The sequence below is a fragment of the Cebus imitator genome, unplaced genomic scaffold (genome assembly GCF_001604975.1).
Source record: "Cebus imitator isolate Cc_AM_T3 unplaced genomic scaffold, Cebus_imitator-1.0 Scaffold170, whole genome shotgun sequence".
In the NCBI taxonomy this organism is placed as follows: domain Eukaryota; kingdom Metazoa; phylum Chordata; class Mammalia; order Primates; family Cebidae; genus Cebus; species Cebus imitator.
This window is the reverse complement of record NW_016107485.1, coordinates 1,599,516-1,618,177: the sequence shown is the minus strand read 5'-3', so window position 1 is coordinate 1,618,177 and position 18,662 is coordinate 1,599,516. Positions and strand designations below refer to the sequence as shown.

The 18,662-nt window shown below is 45.3% G+C and overlaps 1 protein-coding gene across 7 annotated transcripts in view; it reads left to right on the top strand.

Moving 5' to 3' along the window:
- Positions 1 to 18,662, top strand: part of ACIN1 (apoptotic chromatin condensation inducer 1) — a 37,768-nt gene that overhangs the window by 15,206 nt on the left and 3,900 nt on the right. For 2 of the 7 annotated variants that reach the window (XM_017544521.2, XM_017544525.1), the window contains 9 exons: positions 399 to 1,685; positions 2,180 to 2,398; positions 2,947 to 3,062; positions 11,887 to 12,028; positions 15,454 to 15,496; positions 17,038 to 17,171; positions 17,269 to 17,421; positions 17,914 to 18,055; positions 18,397 to 18,542. In XM_017544521.2, the coding sequence (XP_017400010.1) occupies positions 399 to 1,685; positions 2,180 to 2,398; positions 2,947 to 3,062; positions 11,887 to 12,028; positions 15,454 to 15,496; positions 17,038 to 17,171; positions 17,269 to 17,421; positions 17,914 to 18,055; positions 18,397 to 18,542 (2,382 nt within the window). Of the gene's footprint in view, positions 1 to 398; positions 1,686 to 2,179; positions 2,399 to 2,946; positions 3,063 to 9,871; positions 10,339 to 11,886; positions 12,029 to 15,453; positions 15,497 to 17,037; positions 17,172 to 17,268; positions 17,422 to 17,913; positions 18,056 to 18,396; positions 18,543 to 18,662 lie in introns of those variants that run through there. The other 5 variants (XM_017544524.1, XM_017544522.2, XM_017544523.2 and 2 more) reach the window with 5 other exon arrangements.

Sequence of the window (18,662 nt, the reverse complement as noted above, 5' to 3'; positions counted from 1 at the left end):
GCCTCAGCCTCCTGAGGCTGGGATTACAGGCACGCGCCGCCATGCCCAGCTAATGTTTTGTAGTTTTTAGTAGAGACAGGGTTTCACCATGTTGACCAGGATGGTCTCGATCTCTTGACCTCGTGATCCACCCGCCTCGGCCTCCCAAAGTGCTGGGATTACAGGTGTGAGCCACCGCGCCCGGCCAGAAGTACTTTATTATTATATTCCTTTTGGTCACTCTATTTTGATTCCTCTAAGGACCACATTAGTCATGAGTGTCTCCCATCACATCTGTTTTTGTTGCTGACAGTATATATCATTGAATTTCTCCTTCCTAGGGGTGTCTCATTAGATACCTTGTCTCATCTGTTGATTGTGAGCAAATATTTGGAGCCATTGTATATCTATTCTTTCAGGCAAGAGCAGCTAAACTCTCTGAGGGCAGCCAGCCTGCTGAGGAGGAAGAGGATCAAGAAACACCGTCCAGAAACTTGAGGGTCAGAGCAGATCGAAGTTTGAAAACAGAAGAAGAAGAAGAGGAGGAGGAGGAGGAGGAAGATGATGAAGAGGAGGAAGATGATGATGAGGGACAAAAATCTAGGGAGGCACCAATCCTGAAAGAGCTTAAGGAAGAGGAGGGGGAAGAGATGCCCAGAGTAAAACCAGAGGAGATGATGGATGACAGACCCAAAACAATAAGATCCCAGGAACAGGAGGTGTTAGAGAGAGGAGGGAGAGTTACAAGATCCCAGGAAGAGGCTAGAAAAAGCCATTTGGCCAGACAACAGCAGGAGAAAGAAATGAAAACATCTCCCCTTGAGGAGGAAGAAAGAGAAATAAAATCTTCACAAGGCTTAAAAGAAAAATCAAAGTCCCCTTCCCCTCCTCGACTGACTGAAGATCTAAAGAAGGCCCCACTTGTAGTGCAGCCAGAGCAAACTGCCAGCGAGGAAGAGACTCCTCCACCTTTACTTACCAAGGAAGCATCTTCTCCACCACCTCATACACAACTCCATAGTGAAGAAGAAGTAGAGCCCATGGAAGGCCCGGCCCCCCCCGTTCTCATTCAGTTATCTCCTCCTAATACAGATGCTGAAACCAGGGAGCTATTAGTATCTCGGCATACTGTCCAGTTGGTAGGAGGCCTGTCTCCTTTGTCAAGTCCTGCAGACACCAAAGCAGAATCTCCAGCAGAGAAAATGCCAGAGGAGAGTGTCCTCCCTCTGGTTCAGAAAAGCACTCTGTCTGACTACTTGGCCCGGAAGGGTCTTGAACCTGAGTCAGACAAATCTGCTCAGCTACTCCCTCTGAAAATTGAAGAGTTAGCATTGGCCAAAGGAATCACTGAAGAGTCTCTGAAACAGCCATCTTTGGAACAGAAGGAAGGCAGAAGAGCTTCTCATACCCTTCTCCCAGGTCACAGATTGAAACAGTCAGCTGATTCATCCTCTAGCCGGTCCTCCTCATCTTCCTCCTCCAGTTCTAGATCAAGATCTCGCTCTCCTGACAGTTCAGGTTCTCAGTCTCATTCACCTCTCAGATCCAAGCAGAGAGATGTAGCCCAGGCACGTACTCATGCCAACCCTCGTGGTACACCCAAGATGGGCTCTAGATCAACATCAGAGTCCAGGTCACGTTCACGTTCACGTTCACGTTCACGTTCTCGTTCTCGTTCTCGTTCAGCATCAAGCAACAGCAGAAAAGTGAGTATGAGAGAATCCTGGGTGTATTCATGTTCTGTCATATTCCAGTGGTTTTCATTTCAACCCCTAGAGAACCTGTCATGATTTCTGGAAGGAAGAGAAAAAACCTCCTTTAGTCCCCTTTGCTGATTACTTTCCCCTCATTTCAGAATCTAATTTTCAATCAATTGATTCCCAAAATGGAGTTCTTTTTCATTTTAAGTCCCTTTGATACCAGAGAATATTGAATTTACGTACTCATCTTCTCCACTAGATGTAACCTTCTTGAGGGTATGGGCATGCCTTTTTATATGTGTGTCCCAGGACCCAGCACCTAGTTAAAACTATTATTTGTTAAATAAGCAGACAAGGAGGCCACTAACTTAAATGGGAGTAAACAGACATAAAGGTCCAAAGTGTAAAATTTGGTCCATGGAAACTGGAAAACTCAGCAATGTACTGAATATATACCACATGCGATAATTTTCCTTGTTACATGTTTTGTTTTGTTTTAGTCTCTGAGCCCTGGAGTCTCCAGGGACAGCAGCACCAGCTATACTGAAACCAAAGATCCCTCTTCTGGTCAGGAGGTTGCAACTCCACCAGTGCCAGAACTGCAGGTCCTTGAGCCAAAGGAGAGGACTTCGTCCTCCTCATCCTCTGTCCAAGCAAGGCGTCTGAGTCAGCCTGAGCCAGCTGAAAAGCATGTGACCCAGAGGTTACAGCCTGAGCGGGTAGGCTATTGTGACCACTCCCTACACAGAGATGGAGGGTTAAGCAAGATCTTCCCTCTTGTCTTTGCTATAAAACTAAAAAGTTAAGTCTGGACAAGGGTCAGTCGAAATGTAGGGGATACCTGTTAATCTCTCTTAACTCATTTCCAGCTCCCTGGTTCATGGAAATTCTACATGAGGCTGAGCAGGGTTATCTTCAGGGCCCCCAGGGTCAATTCTTCCTCAGGACTCCTCTTATCTGCCAAAAGGAAGCAGCCTTTGCTCAGTTCTCTCAAAAAAGAATTCTGTCAGAACAAGATCACTGAGGAAAAGGAAAAAAAATAAAAAATTCTGATAAAATCGTTGCTGCCATAGATATTCTTGAAGTACCTATTTTTAAGCCATATTCCACTCCGTATTGTAAAATGAAATAATAAAGATACAGAAGGCTGTGTGTGGAGCTGGTACTGTGTATGTCCTGCCCTGCCTTTTTCAGGCTCCAGGTCGAAGAAAAGGAACTAAGCAGATTTAAGTACTTTGCTATGTTTGTTTTTGCTATCTCCTGACAGGGGAGCCCAAAGAAGTGTGAAGCTGAAGAGGCAGAGCCACCAGCTGCCACACAGCCCCAAACCTCAGAGACTCAGACCTCTCGTCTCCCAGAATCAGAAAGGATTCATCACACTGTGTAAGTGATATATCTCGACCGGGGTATAACAAGGAACTACGAGTGTGCGATAGTTCTTTGCTCCCTAGGGTTCTTTGACTAAGCAGTCCTAGTTTCCTTTTAAAACATAAAGGCAGAGCTTTATCTGGACAAAGGCTACACTTCAATTACTATGTTGGGAGCTGCCACCTTTAAGGTAACCTGAAAAGTGGTCATCAGGGGCATAAGGAAAACACACCTGGGATCATCCAGCCAAAATAGTCAGCTCCTTTATGGTTCAGGCAATAGAAGCTTCTGCTTCCACACTCAAAACCAGGTAAGGGAATTGACTCAGGGCATCTTAATTTTTAACTCACATTTACCCAGGAACCCAGTTTAGTAAAGAATATTGAGGGTCTTAATACAGAAAGGCACAGCTGGGTGCTATTTTTTAGTTTGTGCATTTCCCCTAGTTATGTTAGGATACCCTAGTTCTTACAGCGTACAATACAGCTAAATATAAAGTTCTATCAAGTAAGAAGTTTATTCCTGGGCCCTTAAGACCATTTGATTGAAGTTAAAATTTATACAATTAATGTGAGGAGGTCTGTCTCTTTCTTTTTGAGATGGAGTCTCGCTTTGTCGCCAGGCTGGAGTTAGAGTGGCACCATCTTGGCTCACTGCAACCTCTACCTCCCAGGTTCAAGCGATTCTCCTACCTCAGCCTCCTGAGTAACTGGGATTACAGATGCGTGCACCACACCCAGTTAATTTTTGGATTTTTAGTAGAGTTTTAGTAGAGACAGGGTTTCACCATGTTGGCTGTGATTGTCTCTATCTCTTGATCTTGTGATCCACCTGCCTTGGCCTCCCAAAATGCCAGGATTACAGGTGGGAGCCACTGTGCCCCACCTAAATTGAGTTTTTAAATCTTTAAGTCCTAGAGAAATACATATATCAGGTTAAATTTGTAATTAAGTAGGTGTTCATTCTTCTCAGATAGGTATTATAAATTAAGAAGCCGGTGAACCAGAATTTCTGGCTTCAGCATCTCATGCGAAATGAAAAAAACATGAAGCCTGTGGGAGTAAGATTGCTTAGCTTTTAGACATCAGGAACCCTGAACTGCTTTGTAGAATGTCCTGTGTAGACTTGGCGTAAAGTTATTCTATGCTTGTTTTTATGCCATTTTAACAATAATGCTACCAATATGATTTTCCCCTATATGTAATTGTCTAATAATTTACACTCTTCTGAGAGCTTCAAACTATACTTTTGGAGGGTAGTGGGCAGGTGACATGATTTATTTCATGTCATATCTCATGCCTATGACTTTAATGATAGTTTTGTAGACCTTACTATATAGCTTTTGCCTGGCGATATACTCTTTAGGGATATAGCCTTGTCCATTCTGATAGTCTTGCCTCTGCTGCCATCTTGTGGCCATTACCTTTTTTTTGTTTGGCAGCCAAAAGTTCACTCTTATTTCCCTTGAAATTTTTTGTGTTTCCCTTCTGGAATGGGTACATTATCCTTTGGAAAAGGGTTTTTCTTCTAGGACCATAAAGTGAATGCTCGGCGGATTCTGGAAGGTGTTCAGGATTCCCCAGCTACAACATCGATGAGGAAATAGGGTGACATTTTCTCTTCCATATACCTCTGCCAGACGTAGTACCTGCCCACCTCCTCCCAGTTCCATGGAGGTACATTTTACATACAATTTTACAAAAGCATGTCCTTTGTGAAATGGCAGTTTTGAAGTGGGTATTGACAGCCCTGCTGCTAATCAGACCTGAGGAACTGCTTCCTATGCACCTTGGGAAGAAGATGATTTTCTGGAAAGCTCTTTGCTAGCCTTAACATTCTGTGGGTTTATGAGCTGCTAGCAACAGAAAGGCATTTTGTTTTGTTTTGAAGCAGCTTTTTTTCTGGATATTCCCATGCAAGTCCAGGGCACATGAAGCTTGGAGTCATTGAGGTTCCCCCTCCCCCAGGTAAAGGTGGTTTTGATCTTCATTTTGTGACTGAGATAATATAATCACATTGATTTTAATAAGGTGATAGGCAAGTGGCGTCTTGGGCAAATGTTTGGATTGTCCATTGTTACCTAGGTCAGCTTCAGTGGAGTAGTGTATAGAGAAGTAGTCTCCACTGAGGAACAGTTCACACACATTACTCGTAGCTGCTTTCTAACTGCCTACCAGATGGTTTGTTCAACAGCCTAACAAAATGGCATGCCTAAAGGCCTAAACCCATAGGCATTGGATCTGGTAAATGAATCTTTGAGAAGGTTGCGTACATTTCTGGAGGCCCTACCATGACTGGTTAACACCACCATTCCAGGTCTCTCGCCCCTCCAATTTTTAAGGTGGAATCAACAATGCTAAATGGGAAAGACCATTTATGGCTTGGCCGGACATGGTGGCTCAAGCTTGTAATCCCAGCACTTTGGGAGTCCGAGGTGGGTAGATCATCTGAGGTCAGGAGTTTGGGACCAGCCTCACCAACATGGTGAAACCCCATATGTACTAAAAATACAAAATTAGCTGGGCATGATGGTGCATGCCTATAATCCCACCTACTTGGGAGGCTGAGACAGGAGACTTGAACCCAGGAGTCAGAGAGCTGAGATCAAGCCATTGCACTCCAGCCTGGGCAACAAAAGCAAAACTCTCTGTCTCAAAAAAAAAAAAAATGGATAAGACCATTTATGGCCTAACCTTGGTTTTTGTCTGTCTCAACAAGAAGTCATACAACTCTAAAAAACAGAGCAGTAATGTATTAAAAAAAAAAAAAAAATTAGACTTCAAGGACCTGTCACCACTTGGAAGAGATTGACTTTTTTGCTGTATTTGGTTAAATCCATTCTGATTCTGATTGTGCCTCAGGAATTCTAAATTTATGAGGTAAGGTGTCTTTTTCATTGCTTGGAGCAGAAATTTGTGGGTCCTCAGTCCTGTTTCAGTTGAGCCATGTTCAAAACTCTGGGTATAACAAAAATGTACCCATACAGCAGAAAATAATGGTATTCTCTTTTTACTTAAAAGAAAAAAAAATAGAGAAAGAAAGGAAAGAGGGGAGTTGTTTGTGTGGGCAACTGTATCATTCAGCTGTAGTTAATTCAGAGCTGGATTTTCCTCAGTACAGCCTTCCTGTATGCACAAACTTCATAGGCAGTAGCAGCTTTAGGCTCTTGGTATAATGCATGTTTGTCCTTCTGTCTGTGTAGGAGGAAGGTGATAGTTCCTTAAGCCAATATGACAGTGTAATTGATATTCCCCAGGAGACATACAATGCCAGTATCCCAAATGATGCATGAAAAAGCACAATTTGTTGTCATCAATAGTTCCCTCTACTGAGAAATTATCTAAGGCCATATACCCCAAAATCATACTGTTCTTGGTTATCTTGGGACCATTATGCTCCTGAAGGTATCTAGTCCCACTGTTTCTTATTAAATTTTCATACCAGTTCTTCAGCTCCTCATGAATTTTCATAAGAACTAAAATTTAAAGAAATATGCCTATAGGAATTTCCTTTTCCATTAGCTTCTCTGAATCTCATTCATATTCACATATGAATTGTAATGTGATATTATTAGCCTCTTAGTAGTACAGTCCTTTTCTTCTGGGCTATAAATGCATTGTGTATTGTTTAATCATGGGTAGATATCCTTACCGCTTATTCCATGCAATTACAAGACTATTAAGCTGTGTCGGGCTCTGACACATAGTTAACAAGGCTTTGGTTCTAGTCTAGCAAGTAGAGTCCATTTTGGGGACAGTTTCAAGGATTCCTCACTGTCTTCTTTTTTTTTGGAGACAGTTTCACTCTCACCCAGGCTGGAGTGCAGTGGAGCAATCTCTGCTCACTGCAACCTCCTCCTCCTGGGTTCAAGTAATTATCGTACCTCAGCCTCCCGAGCAGCTAGGACTACAGATGCGGGCCACCACACCCAGCTAATTTTTGTGTTTTTGGTAGAGATGGGGTTTCACCGTGTTGGCTAGGCTCGTCTCAAGCAATCCTCCCATCTCAGCCTCCGAAAGTGTTGGAATTGGAATTACAGGCATTAGCCACCACACCAGCCCTCATTATCGACTGAAAATAAAATGTTCAGAATTTTTGGGTCCCACAGAATTGATCGTGGGGAAATAGAAAACACAGCCTCCTATGTCTTAAGAGGGCAAAGGAGAGCGTGGTAAAATTCTTATTCTTAAAAAAAGGAAGTAGGATTTTCAATAACAAAATTGCTCAAAGTCAGCTGCTTCTGGAGAGGCGTATTAGCAGAAAGTATTTTAGGACAGTGGATAAACAGCATTTTATTTGAGGATGGCTGAAGGTAACATTTTCTGTGGCATAACATTCTTTGTGGGGATTCTATAAAAAATTTTTTTCTTTTTTTCTTTTTTTTTGAGACAGTTTCACTCCTTATGTTCCAACGACTTGACACTTCTTAAAAAAAAAAAAAAAAGGAGACAGAGTTTTACTTTTGTTTGCCGAGGCTGGAGTGCAATGAAGCGATCTCGGCTCACTGCAACCTTGGTCTCCTGGGTTGAAGCCATTCTCCTGCCTCAGCCTCCCAAATAGCTGCTATTACAGGCATGTACCACCCACACCCGGCTGATTTTTGTATTTTTAGTAGACACAGGGTTTCACCATGTTGGTCAGGCTAGTCTCAAACTCCCATCCTCAGGTGATCTGCCCACCTCAGCCTGGCATTACAACGTGCTGGCATTACAGGTGTAAGCCACCGCACCTGGCCAAAAAATTTTTTTTCAATAAAATTTATAGGTTAGGGAGCATTTAGTAAGTGACCGCTTGGTACTGTCAATGACACGCTAATTCAGAAGTAGGGAATATTACTTTGTGTTAGGCCCTAAGGGGCCAAGAGATGCAATCCCTCCCCTTGAGGAATTATGCAGGGTGGAGACCAGGGGCAGGTAAAGTAGCAGTTATTATACAGAGTGATAAGGGCATTGGTGAAAACCTGTTGTGCCAATCACCTAATGGCTTTGCCTCGGAGAACAAGCAGTCTATTTGAGGAAACTCAAAGTCTCAGAGGTGGCATCAAATGAGATAATGGCCTATTAAGTGTATACATGTTTTACATATATCTGTACCTTCACTTGGGGTGTCCTCCAAGCCAGACTCTTAAGAGTTAACACTTATTCCGCTGTTCCATGAAATAGGCATTGTTATTATTCCCCCTTTACAGATTACAAAACAGATACGCAGAACCAGGAACTTGCCTACTGTCACACAACTTGTAACAGGATGGAGCTAGCCAGTCTGACTCCAGAGTCTTCACCCTGACTCTGAGCAGACAGGGACCACTATGTGAAAGGGAACATCTAAAGTAATGCATAAATATGGCCACTTTAGCCTGCAGTTGGCGTTGTAAGTGTAAGATTTTAAGCCACGAGGAGAAAATTTCATTCCTAGCTAAAAGCACGTGTTACATGAGACACTGAGCTTTGGTTCTCAGAAGTTTTTTTTTTTTTTTTTTTTGAGACGGAGTCTCACTCTCGTTACCCAGGCTAGAGTGCAATGGCGCGATCTCGGCTCACCGCAACCTCCGCCTCCTGGGTTCAGGCAATTCTCCTGCCTCAGCCTCCTGAGTCGCTGGGATTATAGGCATGTGCCACCATGCCCAGCTAATTTTTTTGTATTTTTAGTAGAGACGGGGTTTCACCATGTTGACCAGGATGGTCTCGATCTCTTGACCTCGTGATCCACCCGCCTCGGCCTCCCAAAGTGCTGGGATTACAGGCTTGAGCCACCGCGCCCGGCCAGAAGTTTGTTTTAGTGTTAAACTGCTGCCACTAGAATACAAAAGAAATATCTCTGCAGTCAACAAATAAGCATTTTGAGTATCTACGGAGCACTTTTTGAATTATTAGCATCTGGTTCCCACTTCACATTTGGTCTAGTGAAGATTCCCATGATTAATATTTTCTGCTTAGTTCCCAATCACTTTCTTCCCCAGCTGATCTCCCCCGCCGCATATATAACAGCACTCTCACTTCACTATCTTATCTACTTTAGAGCCTCACCTTGGAGCCCTTGCTTCAAGTGGCCTTCAAGCTTCAGCTACCCAAGGTCCCCTTGCCCTGTTTATCCTTTCTTTTTCTGGCCCCAGTGGACCCTGGGGCAGGGTGACCTTATTAAAGACTCTGTGAAACAAAGTTGTCTGTCATCTCTTCAGAGACACCACCCCCTGTCCCCCATCTACTGGTAATTCAAAAAAGAACTTTCCCTGCTTATCCAGTTCCCTCCACCATCCTGGGACAAGGACATGTTGGAGTAGTAACACGTGGTAATTGTCGGAGTGAGCAGCCAGTTACTGTAGTGATTGGATAGTGACAATTCCCATCCTGCTTCCCTACCTGCAGCATCTGACTGGCTGGTCTGGTTTCAGTGTTCCCTGCCTAGATTCCTGGATAGAGGGTGGTAGGCACTTAAAACATTCCTCATGCCCCACCCTGTATCCAGCTTTCATTACCATTCTTCTTTAATCACTTCAGCTTTGGCTTTATCATTCTTATTTAATCCTTTTTCACTCCCACCTCTACTGTTTGCCTGCCTTCTATTTTCTGGAATCTTCCAATCAAGCAGCTGTAACTTTCTATGTCCTCCACCCAGCCTCCTCCCCTGCCCCCTGGGAAGACCAGGAGGGAGCACCCCAGCCCTGGGGGGTTAGGCTTCTGTAGCTGCTGTAACCTGAGAAAAGAAGGCCAGGCCTCTCCCGCTAGCAGTCAGCTCCCTGTGGCCTGCCAAAGGATAAGAACCTTGCTCACTCAGCTCCCTCCCTCTTCTTTCTCCTCCCCTGCTGCAGCAGGGCCCTCCCCCATCCGCGCACACGGGCTGCTGGGTAAGTGGCAAGATGGCTCCCCTGCATGTCTCCGGCTGATCGCTGCCGCTCCGCCAATACAATAGAGCCAGCCACTACCAGCAGCCTGGCCCTCTTCCTCCTTCTCCAGAGAGATCAATCCAGCCGAACTCGGGGTTTGCCGTGAGGACTTAACGCTTATCTCTTAAAAGCCAGATCTGTTTTAGCCTCCCCGCACCACCACCACCTCCCCTTCCATTTACCATTTTTTGGATCCCCGGTTGCTACATCTCAATTTTCTCTCTCTGGATCGGGTGGCTGGGGAGGAGGTGGTGGGATCTTGGGACAAGGAAGGTGTGTTTTTGTTTTTGTTTTTAATTTTTTTAGGATTTTTTTTTTTGTTTGGTTTTTATTTCTTCCATTCCAGAAAGGGATAAACAGCACTTCCAGGGGGAGAAAAAAAATCATGTTATCAGAAAGCAAAGAAGGGTGAGAGCTTCACATTTCCATGTATGCCTTTTCCCCACCGCTCTGGCTCCCTTCATCTTCCTTCTCTTCCTCATGGCTTTCATTCCGTCTTTCGTTTTGGTTTGTTTTCAGTCATTCTGCTTTCCCCCTTTGTCCTTCCTGCCCAGTTTCTAATTGGCTCCACTTGCCCTTTCTGTGTGGGAAATATACATATATATATATATATGTATATATATATATATATATACACGTGTGTGTGTGTATATATATATATATATGTATTTTTTTTTTTTTTTGTATAAGCCTTTTCTCTAGATGTAAGCAGTTCAAGCTCGTGTTTTCTGTGGGGGCCTGTTAGCTGGGGGCACAGTTCCAATTTTCCCCTCCCCCTAACCCCCTAGTACATCCCTCCTTGACTGCTCTAGGGAGGTTCTTCTGACCTCTGGGTGTCAGTCAGCCTGTTGGGAATGCTGACTTTTCTGCTGGTGGTTATTGGCCTGGGAGGCTTGGTTTCCCCTCTCCTGAGACTTAGGCCTCTGGTCATCTTGGTTTTTTTGGCCCAGTTTTTGGGTGGTAGAGCGGGTGAGATTTGAGATACAAGTTAGGGATGAAGGTAGAAATCAAAGGTGGAAAGATAGTTTATCTGAAGTGGATCTCTGGTATTCTTTTCCTGAAATGGGAGCTAACTTGGGAGATTAAGAGTGGGAGAGTGGGTTTGGTGTTCATGGGGGGAAGCTGCCTGTGTGGGGGAGGGCGTGTCCTGACTAGGAGGCCTGCTGTCTTTATTACTTGAAAGTTGGAATGAGGGAGTGGGAGAAACTGGGTGAAAGCCGAATGTAAGAACAGTTTCTACAACTCTTAGCAGGTAAAAGTGGCCCTAATCTTCTCTGAGCTCTTGTACTCTATTCAGCAGTTTTCATTTTTCCTTTTGGATGAGAGAGGGTTCCTTGAAGCTTGAACCTTCGCCAGGCCTGCTTCTTCCCTGCAGCCCTCACCCCTACTAGTTTCTCCATGCTGGTGTCTCCAGATCCTGAGGGTCAGCAGGCCTTTACTTATTAAGCAGTTGATTAAACACAGGTCAGGCTTGTTTGCCACAGCCGTGGCCATTCTTATCTTTTTCAGGGAATCGGGCTTCCCTTAGTTTCTCATGCAGCTTTGCCACATAAAGGTGTCTTTGGCCAGGGAGACTAAGGCCACAGGGTTGTGGACAAATCACAGTCACTTTTATGGGACTATTTTCAGGGGAGGGTGTTTGTCCTTAATTAAGAGTACTCTGGTGAGTTATTATTTGAGAACAGTTAAAGTCCTAACCCCACAAATAACAACTTTAACTCATCTGGGCAGTGGGTGGATGTGGTTGCTGTGATCCACGCTCTTCCCCCAAGGAAAATCTGTTTCCCACTTTTCCCATTGGGACAAGGTCTCTAACCTTGATCTGAAAAGCAGCCCTCCTAATCCCACCCAAGTGATGAGGCATGGGTGTTTCCTGACCCAGTAACTAACATCTTGCTCTCTCTTCCCCTTGGTTCTTTTCTGCCCCCCACCTCAACCTCTCCCCCCTCCTGTCAGTGAGGAGAAGGAGGAAGTGACCATGGACACAAGTGAAAACAGACCTGAAAATGATGTTCCAGAACCTCCCATACCCATTGCAGACCAAGTCAGCAATGATGATCGCCCAGAGGGCAGTGCTGAAGATGAGGAGAAGAAAGAGGTAAACATCCAAGCCACCTGTTGGGGTGGGTGGGCAGGAATGGACCTAGGGGAAAGAGTAGACCACTCTAGTGATCCCTCTTACACAGTGGGTTAACTTAAAGGAGGGATGAGGCAGGGTCATGGATCAGGATAGGCCAAGAGAGAATTCGCTGGTTAGCAAGGGATACCCCTTGTGATGGGGACAGGGCTCAATCATTCTCCTTTCTTTGTTGGGGAAATAGTGCCCAGACTCTGGATGTCTAACTGGAAAGTCTGATAATGGCCCCTTAAGATTCATGTTCAGCTATTCCTGCTGTCTTCCCAAGCTTTTCCTGGTGGTAACTCCTTTAGCTTTCCCTCCTTTTTAAAAGCCTGATGGAGCCCAACGCCATCTAGTGGACATTGGTGGTTCTCACCAGACCAGCCATGCTGAGACGTTTTTGTTCCTCCTCTGCCCCCTAGTGGTCTCATTGCAGAGATGTAGCTACTTAGAAGCCAGCACTTGTGATCCACAAGGCTCCTTCTCAGTTGTCTGTGACCTGATCCCTCTACCTCCTTTTTGGCATATTGTTATCTTGTGTCCTGCACCCAGTTCAGGGGGCTTCCCCCATCAGAGCCAGCGAAGTCTTCTTGGCTCTTCAAGTAATTGAGAAAGAATTAGCTGGGTTTAGGAGTGGGCCAACAGGGTGGGAGGGACTGTTGTGTGTGTAGCCTTTTTCTGGTGTGTGTTGCGGGGGTGGGGGCCGGTGAAAGTGATTTGATGTGCAGAATATTATTTATTACAAGGTCCTTCTTCCCCGTAAAACTTTGTCCAAGTACCTCATGTACGGTAATCCGCCCGTAAAATATAACCCTGCCCAACTGGCCAATCGCTGATGCCGCCTCTTCCTCTGGACCCACCCGCTGCTACTGAGCTGCCCAATCAGAGCCAAGTCTGCTATCCAGGTGTCTTGGCCAGAGGGGGGCATGTATATGGGCTTCTGTGATGGGCCCCCTTTTGCCTCCCTGTCTTGCTTACATCAGGGGGCCAAGAAGAACTGTTCTGGAGAGACTTGTATTGAGCAAGCAAAAAACATTTGGAAAGGGGTGGACTTGCATCATCTCCCTATTTGGGACACCCCAAGAAGAGCTTGTGCCAGTGCTGGGGCGCTTGCCCACATGCCCTTGCCCTTTTGAGGACTGTGGGTTGCCTTGTTTGCTACAGACTGTTGGGATCCCCATCTAGGGCACCAAGACCTCCTAAAGTTTGTGATCGCAGTGCCATGCCGTAAAACACTGAATGGGACCCTCTACTTAAGCTGTGACGACTAGAAACCATGCAGAGGAGTCTAGGGTCTGAGCCCCGGGGATTTAATGCTGATGACAGCCCAGCCCATGTATCACCACTTGCTCATCAGATGGACTTTCCTTTGGTCCCTGTTGTCCATGGTGAAGGGCAGCATGTTGGTTGCTCCAACTTCTCCTCCATCCCTGGAGGCAGGGACTCATTTCATCCACCTGACTGGAACCACTGTCTCAGCTGGAGTCCCTGAGGAGATGCCACCCACAACTCTCCGAAGAAAAGTATTCTGACCTTGCTGCTGAATGTGCACCAGGTCCTGGGGATATTCACCTACTACCCCCAGGCTACCTTCATCAGAGGCTCCATGATCCCACTCAGTGAGAGGACTCCCTCCCCAGTTACTGGAGTCATCACCTGGATTCCAAGTATTGGGTGGTGGTATTGCTGCAGCTTGCTACTGGTGGACATAGGGTCCTGCCTGCCTCTCACGATAAAAGGCAAGGATCATTCCGGCTACTCACAGGCCATCTCATCAGGGACTGCAAGATGATGTTCCTTCAGGGCCAGGACTGATGTCTCTGCCCCTTTCCCCCCTCTATCCCTCGCTGAGCCTGGCCACCGCCAGTGAACTGTCTTGACATCATGGAAACTGGGCAGCGTCCCCCCACACGTTTCCCTCCCGCCCCCCCTGCGCCCCTGGGAGGACTCTCTGGCAGTGCCGTGCTGACTACCACGCCGTGCGCCCACCTTTTTTGCCAACCCAACCCCCCACCAATTGCACAGCGCCTAGCAGGGAGGGCTCATTCTGATTGGACCGGCGGTTGACTAGATACAGTACACAGTGAGGTGCGATTGGCTGAACTGAAGATCCCAGGTGTGAGATGGTACCTGGAACATTTGTCATATTCCTAGTTTATTTTCTTCTTTATTTTCTTCTTCTTTTTTTTAATCTCTTTAATTTTTTCTATATCTTTATTTTCTCTGATTTCTTTTATTTATTTATTTATTTATTTATTTATTTGGTTCATGTTTTTCCTGTTTTAATTAAGACTTTTTTTTTTTTTCCTCTCACTAACTTACCCATCCAGAGCAGCCTGGCTAGGGGTCAGGCTGGTCCTTAAAGAGACCAAGGAGACTTGGTTAGATAACACAAACGGGGCTGGGGGTGGGGGTGGATGGGGAAAAGGATTTCATCACAAGGTTTCTGCCCTACCCTTTAGAAGAGTGGTAGAGTAGTCTTAGTTTTTCCAGAAATAAGCACCTACATTGAAAAATACTCTGTTCCTTTTGCTTTTTTTTTTTACCCACCTCCATAGTCTTTTGTCTTTCACCCACTGAGTGGGGCAGAAACTTGTCCCAAAGATGTCTTCTGGTCCTTGGCAGAGCCCTAAGGCTTGAACCCTGGTTGGAGAGGAAACAGTAAGACTCTGCTGGAACTCCCTGCAGTGGCTGGAAAGCCTAAGAATCTCCTTGGGCACAGTCTGCCCTTTATTAAAACCTTCCTTTACCAAAGACACCTTTAAGTTCTTTCTGCTAGCACTTGGCTTAAGATCCTCATCTCCAGTGGGTCTGGTGCTGCCCTTTTCCACGGTGTGATGGGGTCTGGGCAGTCTTGACACGACAGTCTGCTGTCCAAGCATCTCAAAGCCATTGTCTGCCCATTGAAGAAAGGAAGGTTACCTTGTTGAAGTTGACATCCAAAGTTGGTTTTCCTTGTTTCCTCAAGTTAGCAAGGAAGGACCTGGGAGAGCTGAATGCCCTGTTTGGGGCACAGTTTGGCTTGGTGTCCTCTCTACTCAGACCGTGAAAGAGAGGGCATGACCGACATCTTTAAGGGGCTGAGAGACTACTGAATTCCTCTTCCAGCTTATTTCTGGTTAAGCTAATACACAGGTGTGATATGGAGTAGATGACTTTTCCCTGCTCTGATGTTTAGTTTTATTTTTTTCTCTAACTTGCATTGATTCTACTTCGTTTTTGCCGTTTGCCGCTTCTGTTTTGGTCTCTGTCTGTCTCTGTGTCTTTCTCTCTCTGTCTCTCTCTCTCTCTCTCTCTGTGTCTTTGGAGGCTATGCTAAGACTGCCCCATCTAACCTCCTTCCCCCCTCTCTGTGGGGTGTCTCTCTTTCTCTTTTTTTCTCCCCCCTTTTCTTCTTTATACAGAGCTCGCTGCCCAAATCATTCAAGAGGAAGATCTCCGTTGTCTGTAAGTCTAGCCCCAAATCCCTGACAAAAGTCAGGAATACTGTAAGAATCAACATTCATTGAGAACCAGATTTTCATTCTCAATGGTATTCTTGGACCACTCCCTCTTGCCCCACCTGTTGTGCCTAACAAATCTGAATCCTTTTCTTTGTAGGGTTGCATTTTGAAATTCAAAACTTTAGACAATCCCCATCGTATTTCCCCAGTCAAGGTTTTAATGAGATACACTGTGAGGTGTCTCAGACCATGTCCCATTTAGCCTTAGTGGCATTTATTCTTTCAGAAATCTGAATACTCAACAAGGAGTGAGTTTCAGAGACTCCTGTATAATGCTTAGCAGTTCATGCTTTTTTTTTTTATTTTTTTTTTTTTTTTTTTTTTTTTTTTTTTTTTTTTTTTTTTTTTTTTTTTTTTTTTTTAAATTGACGGAGTCTCGCCCTGTCTCTCAGGCTGGACAGCAGTGACGCAATCTTGGCTCACTGCAACCTCCACCTCCTGGTTCAAGCGATTCTCCTGCCTCAGCCTCCAAGTAGCTAGGATTACAGGGGTCTACACCATGCTCAGCTAATTTTTTGTGTCTTTATTAGATACAGGGTTTCACCGTGTTAGCCATGCTGGTCTCAAACTCCTGACACCTCCACTCTCCTCAGTCTCCCAAAGTGCTGAGATTACAGGCATGAGCCACCACATCCGACAGCAGTTTATGCATTATTCTAAGAGAGCACCTGAGGAAATGAAAGTGCTCCACACCTCAAACAATGACAATTTTAACATTTTCCCTAATGAGGAACTCTAGATTACAAACGTATAATAGATGTTTATACTTAAATATAAATCTGTAGTGTGAAAATTAAAGACCAGATCTCATCTTGATCTTAGATGTTAATATCGTGTAGTGTTCTTGTTTCTTATGCATTTACATGTCCTTCTCAATTTTTCTTCCCCACTACTTAAGATATTAGTGTCTACCATTAAAGTTTAAACTGCTCATCAAACTAGCTGACCCTCCCTTACTGCTTTTAGATCAGCAGTTTCTATCAGGAAGGGACCCCAGCCCTTTTAGTGTTAAGTCTGAAGCCATGGTTTCCCCAATTCCCAAATGTGATTTTTTTATTTTATTTTATTTATTTATTTTTTTGAGACGGAGTCTCACTCTGTTGCCCAGGCTGGAGTGCAGTGGCGCAATCTGGGCTCACTGCAACCTCTACCTCCTGGGTTCAGGCGATTTTCCTGTCTCAGCCTCGTAAGTATCTGGGATTACAGGGGCGTGCCAGCAAGCCCAGCTAATTTTTGTATTTTTAGTAGAGATGGGGTTCTACCATGTTGGTTAGGCTGGTCTCTAGCTCCTGACCTCATGATCTGTCTGCCTCAGCCTCCCAAAGTGCTAGGATTACAGCCATGAGCCACTGTGCCTGGCCTCCATATATGATTTAAGTTAACCTTTTACCAAAACTCCACCCAAAGGTAAACCGTAGGTTTTATGGTTTGAACCAGCAGAGGTCCTGAGATCATCTAACTGTTGGGTCTATTTCTTGGGGACAGCAGCTACCAAGGGGGTACCAGCTGGAAACAGTGACACAGAGGGGGGCCAGCCTGGTCGGAAACGACGTTGGGGAGCCAGCACAGCCACCACACAGAAGAAACCTTCCATCAGTATCACCACTGAATCACTCAAGGTGAGGTGGGAGGAGCCAGGGAAGGGAGGATGAGACCTATTAAGGTGGGAGTAGACATGGGCCCAGTATAACGGGGTGGGGGGTATCTGTGTCCCAGAGCCTCATCCCCGACATCAAACCCCTGGCGGGGCAGGAGGCTATTGTGGATCTTCATGCTGATGACTCTCGCATCTCTGAGGATGAGACAGAGCGTAATGGCGATGATGGGACCCATGACAAGGGGCTGAAAATATGCCGGACGGTCACTCAGGTAAGGCTTCTGCACCCCAGTGTTGGGGAAGGAGGGGATAACAGATGCAGAGCAGCCAGCTGAGGAGCTGAGATAAAGTCTTCGGAGGGAACTTCCCTGTCTGTGCAGAGGGTTGGGTTGATTGACACTTTCAGGGGTCAGACTACCAAATCCAGCTAGTTACCTGTTGTAAATAAAGTTTTATTGGGACACAGCCACACCAGTTGATTCACTTTTGTCTGTGGCTGTTTGTTTGCTACAACATCACCAGAGATGAGTAGTTAAAGCAGACCGTGTGGCCTGCAAAACCTGAAGTACTACTTTGCTCTACAGAAAAAATTTACCAACTGAGGCACTAACAGTCCCAGGATCTGGTAGAGGTGAGCTGGATAACAAAATACCACTAGTGGAAGGAACGTGCTAGGTTGACTCTACTACTATCACCAGGGAACCAGAGGCTGAAATGCCAGTGTGGTGTTGACAGACTTGCTCTATTGTCTGACACCTTGATAGGTAGTACCTGCAGAGGGCCAGGAGAATGGGCAGAGGGAAGAAGAAGAAGAAGAGAAGGAACCTGAAGCAGAACCTCCTGTACCTCCCCAGGTGTCAGTAGATGTGGCCTTGCCCCCACCTGCAGAGCATGAAGTAAAGAAAGGTGAGTGACACATTGTGAGAGAAATGTAATGAAGCTCCTGAAATCTCAGAGCACCTCATTTGGATTGCTTAAAGCATTTAATGTTCCCAACCTTTTATTATATATACATATATTTATATCATCTCTTCTTCCTGCATATTAAATAAGCTACTTGAGGGCCAGATTTGACTCTGTTTAAACAATCTTTGAATCTCCATGATGAGGTCAGCCTAGCACAGTACTTTGCAGATTGAAGGAGTGGCTGCTTAGTATAAAAGAAAGGGAACCCTGAGAGTCATACTGAAGGTGAAAGAGCCAGTATTGCTTCCTACCAAAAGCTGTTCTTGTGGTCTCCTTGATAGTGACTTTAGGAGATACCTTAACTCGACGTTCCATTAGCCAGCAGAAGTCTGGAGTTTCCATTACCATTGATGACCCAGTCCGAACTGCCCAGGTGCCCTCCCCACCCCGGGGCAAGATTAGCAACATTGTCCATATCTCCAATTTGGTAAGTCATTGTTTCTTACATCCCACCTTGCTTAGTGGTTAAGTTTGAGCTTTGGGCTTATGCTTCCTAGGTTCCACTCATAGTTGAACTGGTCTACCAGTAGATTAAGTTACTCACTGA